At 39.1% G+C, this 11,802-nt stretch overlaps 1 protein-coding gene across 2 annotated transcripts; it reads left to right on the top strand.

The window, feature by feature from the left end:
* The first annotated feature begins 377 nt into the window (after nt 1–377).
* LOC104425189 (flowering time control protein FPA) lies at nt 378–11,691 on the top strand. Of its 2 annotated transcripts, none has more exons than XM_039304212.1 (4): nt 378–635; nt 1,015–1,317; nt 8,031–9,214; nt 10,328–11,691. In XM_039304212.1, the coding sequence occupies exons 1-4, from the start codon at nt 633–635 to the stop codon at nt 11,457–11,459; spliced, it is 2,622 nt and encodes an 873-aa protein (XP_039160146.1). In that variant the 5' UTR covers nt 378–632; the 3' UTR covers nt 11,460–11,691. The 2 variants fall into 2 exon arrangements, with proteins under 2 accessions (XP_039160146.1, XP_018721027.2); XM_018865482.2 differs by having other exon boundaries at nt 381–635; nt 1,015–1,314.
* Nucleotides 11,692–11,802: the final 111 nt, after the last annotated feature.

Genomic DNA, 11,802 nt, shown 5'->3' with positions numbered 1-11,802 from the left:
CGATTTTTATACAACTAAATTCGTCATTTAAAAATTTATATATCATGAAATATGTTATGAATTGAATATGTTAAGATAAACTTGAAATGGGAATTTATATCACAAACCCTATTGAATATCTAATAAAATTCTGTCATACCAATCACCTTATTATTTTTATAAATGATTATATATATATGTACACATATATCACCGTTCATTATCCAGGCGAATATAGTGCGAACATATATTGTCAAAAAGAAAAAGAAGTCAAAAGGAGGACCTTCCAAAAGGAGCGGTACGAAAATCATCGCACCACGTCACTTTATCAAATCCACGTCAGCATCTGACCAGCCACTGCCCCAAATTCTCTCGAACCCTAGAAAAATATAAATTAAAGCAGCAGCTTTTTTGGGCCACTTTTTTCGAGTTGGAGTGGTGCGTTCTCTCTCTGTGTAGATTCTTCTTCTTCTTCTTCAACCTGCCGATCGTTCCAACGCTCCAACAAGCCGTCGAGCAGTGAGGAGGCGAGGCGCGATTCCGATTCGAACTCGGACAATTCGGATTCGCCGCCATTGATTCCGATCGCGACCCCTCGTCTCTCCTTCCCGCATTGCGATCTTATTTTTCATGAAGCTGCCTCTCCTGCGAAGATGGTTAGCATTCGCCATCCGATGCGCCTTCCTTTTTGGCTTTTGTCTAGCTCCGATCGGTCGGGTCCTAGGGTCTCGTCGTTCGGTTGGTGTCCTTGTTGAGTTGGCGATGGTCGATGGCTTCAGTCGAATTCGTTGGAGTGGGAGTTTGATTGGTCGAGGTTGTCGTCTAGGTTTTTGTGCGAAAGATTCGATCTTCGCGGGATTCGGGGTTGCTCCGGATTGGGGGTTTGCTTTTGTTTGCCGGTTGTTGTCGGCTGCTTCATTGTGATTATTAGATTAGGCACTTTTAAGCTACTAGATCAGTCCATTTGATTTGATGTTGTTGCTGCGATGATTTTTGGTGGGTGTCTGATTGCTTTGAAATTGGTTTTGTGCGTAGAGCGGCCGGATAGGAGGAGGAAGGGAGAGGTCGCGGAGGCTTGAGGATAGGAACTCCTCGGGGCAGAGCAGTGCGCCGCCGTCTAGACATCTGTGGGTCGGGAATTTGTCTCACTCCATTTCAGAAGGCGATCTTGTCCGTCCGTTTCTGGAGTTCGGAGAGCTTGACAGTGTTGCTTTTCAACCAGGACGTAGCTATGCCTTCATTAACTTCAAAACTGATGAGGGAGCAATTGCTGCCCTGGATGCACTCCGAGGCTCTCCTCTTGCTGGCAATCCACTTAGAATTGAGTTTGCAAAGGTGGTTAGTCTTGTGCCCAACCTCTGTCACTCTTTAAACTTCAAGCGCCTTGTTGTGTATCGTATTTATGGCTGTATATTTAAGTATTTGTTTTCAATCAATCAAATGGTTCCATTGCCTAATGACCATTAAGTGTCTCGGTTTCTTTCACAAATCCATATCAAGAATCTATCCCAACAATATCTTCACAACCATACAGCATCTCTAAAATCTAACATGTCCACCTAATCCACATATTGCGTATCTCAAGAGGTTTGCTCCATTACAAATCATGAAAAGAAAGTGTTGCATTTTTCAAAGTACACTTGATTACAGTTCAAAAAATTGTTAATGATCTCCATTCCATCACTCAGTACAGGAGAAAGGGGAAATTTGGTCGGATGCACAGTGCATAGATGTTAACTCACAACAATGAAATTTTGGTTGTTCTTGCTTAGAGGTGGAATGAAAACTGCAAAAAAAAAAAAAAAAAAAATTGCAGCACAACATGCTAAATATGTGCCTTTACCTTCATTAAAGTTATCAATGTCAGCACAACATGCACATAGCTCCAATTAGAAGGCCAGGAAGAATCTTGCGAAGAAATATGAGAAGCACGGCATTAATTAGTTAAAATTTTGTCAAGCTATGACTTTAACCCATATTGGCCTAAAGATAATGAGACATTCCGCAAAATGTAAGGAGAATCACCTTGGGAAGTATTTGAGGCAAAAGCTTGTCATCCCATGTTCACACATGGTATAAATAGTGTTATGATTATCTTTTGTTCTCAATCAAAGGTTAACCATCTGTGATCTACTTGTATTTGCACCCATTTTTCATTCAAAAAGAACCTCACTTGAACTGCTACTTATACGTCCGTGGTACGTTAACTGATAATGTCCTGTCAGGGGATTTTCTTCTTCTTCTTCTTCTTCCTTTTTTTTTTTTTTTTTTTGGGGGGGGGTGGGGGTGACAATTGAACCATTATTATAGAAATATGGCTAGTCTCAGTGTACAGCAGGCTTTGCACTAGATACAGACGCAAAAAAGGATTTGCAGCAAGTGCAGAAAGCTCCAGTTAACATAAACGAGGGAGGAATCAAAACCAATCCTAACTGAAACCCAATCAGCTCCAGCATTGAGGATAATGAACTTCGCTGCATCCGCTCGTGGTTCTTGTCCTTCATAAACTCTACCATCTGTTTGTGGCCAGCTATATGGCATAATAATCAGTAGTAAAGGCTTACTAGTTCTTTTATCAAGTTTTAAACTCTTGACCTTCTCCATAATCCATCAGACTCAAAAATGACCCAGCCTACACTACAACAATGACAAACAACAAAACAATAAATTAAGCCTTATTTCACTAATTGGGATTGGCACTGTGAATGCTTTTACAACATTGTGTTGAAATTTATATAAAGTTTTCTGTAACATTGGTGAGACATCAAGTTTAACTGTTATTTAAATTGAAGGCCAACAATCTGAGCCCAAATTGAATGAAAGGATCATCCACTCAATCACTACTTTTCTTGCATAAGCAACAATGTAAACAATCGGATTGGACATTAGATCTGGGGTTTATGGAACGAAATAACTGCTTTCTTTTATCGACTTTCACTTCGTTTTGAGAAAAAGGACCTTAAAGAATGTAGAAGAAAATTGGGAGACACACTTTGAAGGAACATGGTGGGGAAGAAAAATCAAGTGTTCAGTCAGAATCCAGATAGCAACCAAAGCAAAATGAAAAGAGACAAAGGGAGCTGTAGTATGTAGTGTATAAGCTGGGTAATCCTATTGAAGTAATATCAACTGTCACAGATGCAGGTCAGAGACAAAAATATGGATCCAGCATACATTTAGCAGTTCAAGTTGTAAACTTTCAGTAAAGCACCAAGGTTGACTGTGAAAGAATTATCCACTTAAGGATATTCCTGAGATCAAGTAATCTGGATTTCTTGAGCATCTGTTGATGGTGCCATCACCATATATAACTACCAATCATGTCGCTCACTCAAGTTCTTAACGCCAAAACTCAGTGAGTTTATCACTTTGCAAATGAACCATAAGCAGCTCCATAACAATAAAAAGCACCAAAATTCCAAGCATGCAAGAGAGATTCAGATATCCAAAATAATTGTAGCCAACCAGCATCCGATTTAATAAACCCACACTACCTCTCCAATATTTTCTTCCAATTAGTTGCAAGTGCGCTCCAGTCCTAGTGGAGCATTAAGGTGGCTCAATGTTATCACTGACTGACATAAGTGATAAAAATGGAGTTTTTTTTTTCTGGTCCATTGAACTTATTCTTCATACGGTAGGCAACTTGAGCTATATTTGAGTTTATGAATTCGTTATTCAGCTGGAAGAGAAAGTCCTAGAAATCTTGAGACATACTATATGCTGTTACAGTTCCTACATACATTTCCTATATAAAATAATTATGCTGCCACTGATGATGCATTACTTAGTTAACTTATGAAATTTTTACCAGTCACCGAATATATGCAGTGCAGAATAAAATACAATGCAAAAGTTTTGTGAGCACACATTTCATACTTTCTCTTCATGAATTGGACCATTGCAATTTGTGACAATTTAGTTACCTCATTTGTTAATCATGACTTGAAATTCTGTAGCCAATTGTGAAAACAAAGCGAGTTTGCTATGTTCAAATCTTTTTCAGACTATAATCTGGATTCTCATGAGCAGTCCTAGTTAAATGCTCTTTCCTTGTTATTGAAACATGTTAGCATATTAGTTATTTTAAAAAGCCTTAAGCTCTTATACATAGATATAATTTCTTTACACTCTCTTCACACGTAAGCCAAACTCTAATGTTATACACTAGATATTAACATGACTACTGTAACATAGCTTTAAGGATACAATATTTGGACAAGCCAGAACACCTATCATGTGCATTTAGTATATCTGCATTCACATTATGTATGCAAAAAGATAAGAGAATAATGGGCACTGATCAGAGTTGCCATCCAAATGCTTTATTGTGTTTGGGGTTGAAGTGGCATAGTCATTAATTGAATGTTAACTTGCATTGCAATGAAGATAAAAAGGTGCATGAAGCAGCTTATCAAACAATAAAAAGTTCCATTTGCGTGAAAAGGAGGCATTTAGCTAAACTTATATAAGGATTAATCGCTTAAACTTCTAGATGATTACCCAACTTCTAAATGAGCCAGTAAATGAACTTCCACTGTATGAAAGACTTGGACTTCTAAGAAGTTTAAATAGAGGTTTTCAGGTGTTCCAGGAGGACCATGACACTCGTCCACCAAACCAAAGATGGAGCACAGAATGCTATGCATTTCACAGTCTTCTGCTGAAAAAAAGTCATCCACCCAAAATGTTCTTTCTCCGTGATATGTTGAGCCAATGGATGGGTGGATGTGGTTCTCCAGGAGGTCCTAAAAACTTATTATGCTTGGGAGCCTCAACTACCTAACTGTTTGCTCCTAAACTGAAAGTGATATAAAACTGAATGCTTGGAGTCGTATTTTTCAATATTTTTTGCATCTCATCAGCCAAAGGGAATCAGGTTACTTGTGAAGAACTAGTAAAAACATTCTTAGCGGAACATCTATTATATGGACCGTTTTAGTTTCTTATAGTTGCTCACGAGATAAAGTATGCTATTTTCAACGTTAAGTTTGACAGTCTCTACATGTGTGCAAGGGTGTCTTACATGTGTTAAGATGGAGTAAGGAAGGGGATAGCACTCGGTTGTGATTCTAGATTACAGCTGCCTTATTGATTGTGTATCACTTTTTGAGGGATCACAACACATTAGCATCGTTCGTGGCCTAGTCTCAGCTTATGTAGTCGGATGGCTTAATCCTGTCTGGACACTACAGTTGGTTTAAGTTATGCCTTTCTACGTTGATTATAGATGCCTCTATGTTAATGGTTTAGTGTCACTGATTTTGACATCTGTCGATTGCTTACTCTTTTAAACTAAGCTTTTCCAAAGGGATCCTGCTTTGACCCTTTCTTTTGAGTGTAATACAAGATGAGTATTATCTTTTTGACTCCACTTTTGGTGCTAGAGGGAAGGCCTGCTGGATTTATCCTTCCAATTTCGACATTCTGATGTAATGAGATGCTGGTTGTTATTAGTTTAGTCATGGTTTTTATATCTTATAGCAATGTACCGTGGGGATTGTGCTTTAGCTGTATTGAAGCAAATGATTTTCTAATTAATGAGTCCTAGATAGAAATGGTTCATTTGTGGTGAGGAAACTTCTGACTGCCAACTCTTTTGAGCTTCGCTATGATAGTCTCTTTAACTTTAAAAAATGACGACAACAACCAACCATCACTACCCAAGCCTCTTCTTTTAGTGGAAATGGCAACATTTGTGTCCTATTGTGTATCAGGTCCCCTGTTAAATTCATATGGCCGAGACTGTACTCTGCCTATGTGCATGTATTGTTATCATCAGCTAGAACTAAAAGTATGCGTACTTCATATGCTATTTAGGTGTGGACAAGGCAAACTTTTTTTCCAATATGACTGGACAGAAATTTTTTAAACGTTTGCTGGAGAAAAAGAAGGTAGAACAGTGTTTGCTGAACTACTGCTGCATTAGTTTAGTAGACTCATGCTCTTCCTTCCAATATTTGAATGGTTATGAATTGGAACTACAATTGCATTTTGAAAGCGAAAGCAGCGATGGAAGAGAATCGTCGAGAAGGCCCCTGGGCTTGCCTTTTTCTCTTTTGACTAAAACCATATGGGACATTGTTTTACATGTTGAAACTATCTTAAACAACTGTCCGAGATCTCTAATAAGATAAGGATAGAAGGCGCAGTTCACCAACAAAATTGATTTAACGAATTGAAGCTTTTTTTCTCTGAATGATTCAGCTGAACTTTTTTGTTTGTCTGGCAGTCTTATTTCCAAACCTAGGGTCTTATTTATTAGTTGACCATGATGACATTGCTGAATGTATTTAAGTTCATAAGTTTTTCTTCTTAAGTCACCGGGTGCTCTTCCCCTGTTCTTGAACAAAGATGTGTTTCCTGTTCTCTCTGTTGGTGGTCCATGGAAAAATTATCCAGTTGTGATCAGTATATATCATAACGAACTTGTTAGTGATTATTTAAGACAATGCCTTTTGGGTTTATTCATCGAGGATGTCATAGCAAGACATCTGGAGAGGCCCCATATTAAACGACCGAAAGCAAGATATCTTGCTTAAGTGCGCTGCTGAACTTATGACGTGAAAAGGTCGAATTACTCACAATCTCAAAGCTGTTTTTCTATGGGAAAAGTCGGTGTCTTTGCTGTAGTTTTTGTTAATGATCCTCTCTGTTGCTTGTTGCCCGAAGAATTTAAGCTATCAATTTCAGGGGATGCATTTTGGAAGTGTCACTTTCCTCTAACTCAGGTGTTCTAAAGAATCCGTATCAGTCTTCAGATGACACGGTGATTAATGAGCTGCAATCTTCTAGGTTGATATTCATTTCTGTGCAGAAGTAGTCTTATAAGATTATTGTTAAGAACCTTTGAGGAATATCCGTCCCCTGTTCCACTGCTTGTACTATAGAAGTCAGGGGTTTGTAACAATTAAGGTTGGGTTACACGTATGACCCACAAGTTGATTGTAGGCCTACCACAGAGTTGTGTTGCGTACCTAGTAGACATGCATATGCACCAAAAGAGAATCCTTATTCCTAGGGTAGTGTCCCTATCCCTGATGAATACCTTATCATGTATGGAAACTATATCAAATTACCTTAGATATATGTCCCTAGTGAAGGACACGATACTGGATAGGATGCATTGACATGGAGGCTAAGCTGGAAAAACCTTTGTGCTATTAATGTTCTACTACTGTGGACATATGGTCTATTCACTTTTAGCAGGAGAAGAACCAGAGACCACACTGTTTATCTGGCAACATGTCTGAGTTTGTAATATTAGTTCATGTCCTCCTGCCAAGAAAAAAATAGAGCCATCTCCATTTTGTTTTTCAAGGTTATTTTTTTGTTAAAATCCGGTCAGACACTCTCCTGGCGAGTAAGATGTCTGTCAAATTTGAAGTTTCCCGATAACTCACATTGTGGTTAGCATTATTGTGCTATACTTAATATTGCTAACTGTACTCTCTACAGAAATAGTCTCACCTTCAGTGTCATGCAAAGATTCTTAAGCAATTCCTTAGTGTTCCCCTTTGGAAACTTGTAGAGGCTCTTGGCATTCTTTCCTCTGGAAAAGACTGATGAGACTTTCTCCATTTGATGCAAGTAATGAAAAGGAACGGATGTTCCTTCTGATCAAACATGCTTCCTTACTTCTTCTTTTAAACAGTTTTTTCTCTATTGACGCCTTGCGAAAATCCATACTGATGTACTGGATAAAGACGAGAAAGGTAGAACTAATATCTCGTTTGATAGTTTTTTCCCCCCTAATTTGATGCCTTTCTCGCCTGGTCAATAGAAGATCTACTTATCCAAGCTAGTTTCTTTCAGTTATTCAAGGTAGTTAAAGAGAGCAATTGCTTCTTCAGAAAGTCTGGTGACATGTGTCTTGATTGTATTTGTTCCTTTATTGGCTCTCTCATTCAGTTTCAAGGTTTTCATTTGCTATTTTAACACAATAATCCGTTTTACAATGAATGTCTCTTGTTTAATTTTTGATTTTATGTTTTAGTGGTGAAGAATTATGTTTAATTTCCTTCTGCCTTGACATCATTTTCTTATCTCAGGATAAATCATCTGTCTCGTCACGCAATGAAGAGTATTATGAACATCATAGTGAACAACGCCCTTCATTGAGGGAATCTCCTCTCTTGCATAAGGACTCTAGGGTCCGCCATGCTAGTCCTGATCCATTTCATCTGGATAGACCCAAGATGAATGATAAAGCTGCAGAACCTAGCGAGGTTTTATGGATAGGATTTCCAGCTTCGTTGAAGGTGGATGAAACAATATTAAGAAAAGCCTTCTCGCCATTTGGTGAGATTGAGAAGATCACCACATTTCCAGGGCGCACTTATGCCTTTGTTCGGTTTATAAATTTAATATCTGCTTGCAAGGCAAAAGAAACTCTCCAAGGAAATTTATTCGGAAATCCCCGTGTGCATATATGTTTTGCAAAGAATGAATCTGGCTCGTCCAGTGGTGGAAGGAGCTCAATAACTGGTCCTCTCTCTCCCCGTTACCAATCCAATGGTCGCCATGGATCTATGGAGAGCTTTTGGCATGATAGGGACAACACTAGCTTAACTGGAAATCCTAGTGTCAGGTCTCCTCATACTTTCACAGACTTGGATTCTGAAGGTCATGATGGTTATGAATTCAGTAGAAAGGGTAATTTGAGGAGGAGTGGTTTTAGTTCCCTGGAGCACAGAAGATTTGGAGAAGAGGAGTCTGAATCGAGGCCATCACATAGTGTGTATGAATTCCATGGCAGTCCAAAGAGAGATTGGAATGCTCACCTGCCATATACTACTCAAGGATTTTCTCAAACAGGTGCATTTTATGAAGATCAATGGGACATACCTGAGGAAGTCGACATCCTTCATGGGTCAAAGAGACTGAAGGGTGATGCTTATCCTCCTGACAATGAGCTACCAGAGTTTCAACTCTCTGATTTAAGACGTGAGAATCAAGTCTTTTCTCATGTATTATCTGACTCTGTTCGATCTGATCCCTATGGCATTGAGTATGAGCAAATGGTTGGGAGCGACCATCCAAGAGCCTCTTACGAAAATATCCAGATAGGTTCTGGTTCACTGCCAACAGCTAATGTTGAGAGGAAAAGAATTACTCCAGAGATTAAACAGTCTTCAACAAAAGAGTGGAAATGGGAAGGCACCATAGCAAAGGGAGGATCTCCTGTATGTCGTGCTCGATGCTTTCCTGTGGGAAAAGTGCTTGACATCTTGCTGTAAGTGTATTAATCTGTATTAGTGTCGTTCTGATTTAACAGGGTAATGCTGTGGTTTTTTTCAGCTGCCCATGCAGCTTACTCCGGCACTGCCTGATGTTTGCAATTTGGATCCCACTTTAGTAGAATGATGGCTTGAGATTGGCAACCTTAACATGGCATGCATATTTTTATGGGTTAATACCACGAAAGCCCCAAACTGGTATACCTGCGACCAATTTACCCCCATTAGTTTTCATTAAATGTTACTGTCAAATTGTTGAGTTGGGTGACACATAGTAATTGACGGGTGTACTAGTTTGGGGCTTTATCCTCTATTTGTCACAAGTATATCAGTTTATAGTTTTTCGTGGTGTTAATCTAATTTAATGAAAATTAATGGAGGGTAAATTTGTCACAAATATATCGATTCGGGGTTTATAGTGGTCAAAAAGTTAGTTTCGGTAAAATTTGTAAGTGTACCAGTTTTGCGTTTTATGTTGTCAAAAAATTAGTTTAGGATAAATTTGTCATGAGTGTACTAGGTTTTTTGTGGTATTAACCCTATTATTATTGGGTCTTGAAGTCTATGTTTTCAATAGTGTTTGGCTTCTAGTTGCCTCTTAAATTCAACTGCGCTTATTATTTGAGAATTTGTGGTCCCTACTAATTTTCTGCTTACAAAGCTTTCAAACTCAACTTTCTCTATCTTCTCTAAATTATATGATCTCATTTTTGTGAAGAAAATTCATTTAAAAATGAAGGTGTCAAATTTAGATATTTTGTTCAATGAATAAAAGGAAAACTTTCCAAGAGTTATCTCACTGATCAAAAATGCATTCTGCCTTTTGTGAAATGTGGATAAGCAAATTATTTTGGAGTTGAAAAAGTATAGTCAGCCAGTTATGTTTTCCTAGATAAGGAGCTCATACATTGTCTTTCTCAGTCAATGATGTCTACTTTGTGAAATTTTTACACGGCTAAGCGATGGACCCCCTGACATTTTTTGGGGTTCTTGCACCCATGCCCTTTAACCCAAATTTACCCTAATAGTGCTCTAAAGGATTTGCTGTCAATTTTCTGTTATGTGTTCTCACTGCATCTCGAATCTTAATTGATATTCTTGTAATGCAGGCCTAAATTCTTGGATTGCACAGCTAGGACTGGTCTTGAGATGCTGGCCAAGCATTATTATCAAGCATCCGCTACTTGGGTTGTCTTTTTTGTCCCTGGAACTGATGCTGATATTGGGTTCTATAATGAGTTTATGCATTATCTGGAGGAGAAACAGCGAGCAGCTGTCGCTAAGTTAGATGAAAGAAATACTTTGTTTCTTGTGCCTCCATCTGATTTCTCTGAAAAGGTACTAAAAGTACCTGGAAAATTAAGCATTTCTGGTGTTATACTGAGATTAGAGCAACCTAGTTCCAAATTTGGTGCTGTTTACCACCCAGATGAGCTCAAAGACCCAAAATTAGTGCCCTTTCATGGGGATTCTTTATATCCAAAGCCATCAACACCTTCAGGGACACAATTTCTAGAAACAGGTAAACTGGGGCCCAGGAATCGATATCTTGCCGTTGATGCAGCTCCTTGTGTTCCATCTGTTCCATTTTCAACATCATTGAATGCCAGAACTAGTAGATATGACACTCACAGTGAGGACAGGGATGAATATCTGCCCCAGCAACAAAATCTTCCGCAATCAAACTTGCACTATCTGGCAACCTCATCAAGCACAAGAAGTGCACAATTGCAACTTCCAAGCAGCACAGTTGATTCTATACCAAGGATGGTGCAATCGAGTGCAAACTCTGGACTTCCTTTATCTGGAAATAACAATATGCCTGTTCGGGAAAGGGAAACCCTGGTTCAATCATCAACACCTCTTCCTAGCCTACAACCAGAACAACTTTCTCAATTGGCATCTCTTCTTGGACAACAGAGGCAATCTGGAAGTGTTCCAAACATTTCTGGAGGAAAATCAGATGGTTATGGTTCACAGGATGTAACGACAACTTCTTCTGAGCTTCCAGTGTCTCATTTTGGTGAAATCCAGCCTTTTCACCACCACCAGCATCCACAGCATCTATTAAACCTATCTGCTGCCTCAAAAGAAGTTCAGGCTGGAGCTCAGGGGAGTCGACAGGTGTCTAGTACTGGCTCGCTAGAAGCTGAAGCAGATCCCCAGAAACGTCTCCAAGCAACGCTGCAGCTTGCAGCTGCTCTTCTTCAGCAGATCCAACAAGGCAACAAGGGTTCTTAGATAGGCAAACACATAACTAGGTGGCTTAAATGCTGTTCAGCTAAGGACATGGAAGGGGTGATGAAACGGTATGCGTGGCAATAACGCAGTATATATTGTCACCAAGTATAGGTTTCCCCTGGATAATTGTCAATCTGCTCTCTTTTTTGCTTGACTGACAAGATGCTGGTTTAGTAAGTTATAAGTCTGTTCATTTTGGTCCTTTAAGCTCTCAATTCATCTGGTTAAATCTCGTTAGTCCTTCCTTTGATTGGTCATCATAGTAACACTCAATTTCACCAGGTCTGTTTCTATGGGTGAAGAGATAAAGTCTGCATTCTGCAGTCTTAGAGTCTCGATGCCT

The sequence above is a fragment of the Eucalyptus grandis genome, chromosome 11, assembly GCF_016545825.1.
Source record: "Eucalyptus grandis isolate ANBG69807.140 chromosome 11, ASM1654582v1, whole genome shotgun sequence".
Lineage (NCBI taxonomy): Eukaryota > Viridiplantae > Streptophyta > Magnoliopsida > Myrtales > Myrtaceae > Eucalyptus > Eucalyptus grandis.
Note: the sequence above shows the minus strand (reverse complement) of the source record. Positions and strands in the feature narration are given on the sequence as shown.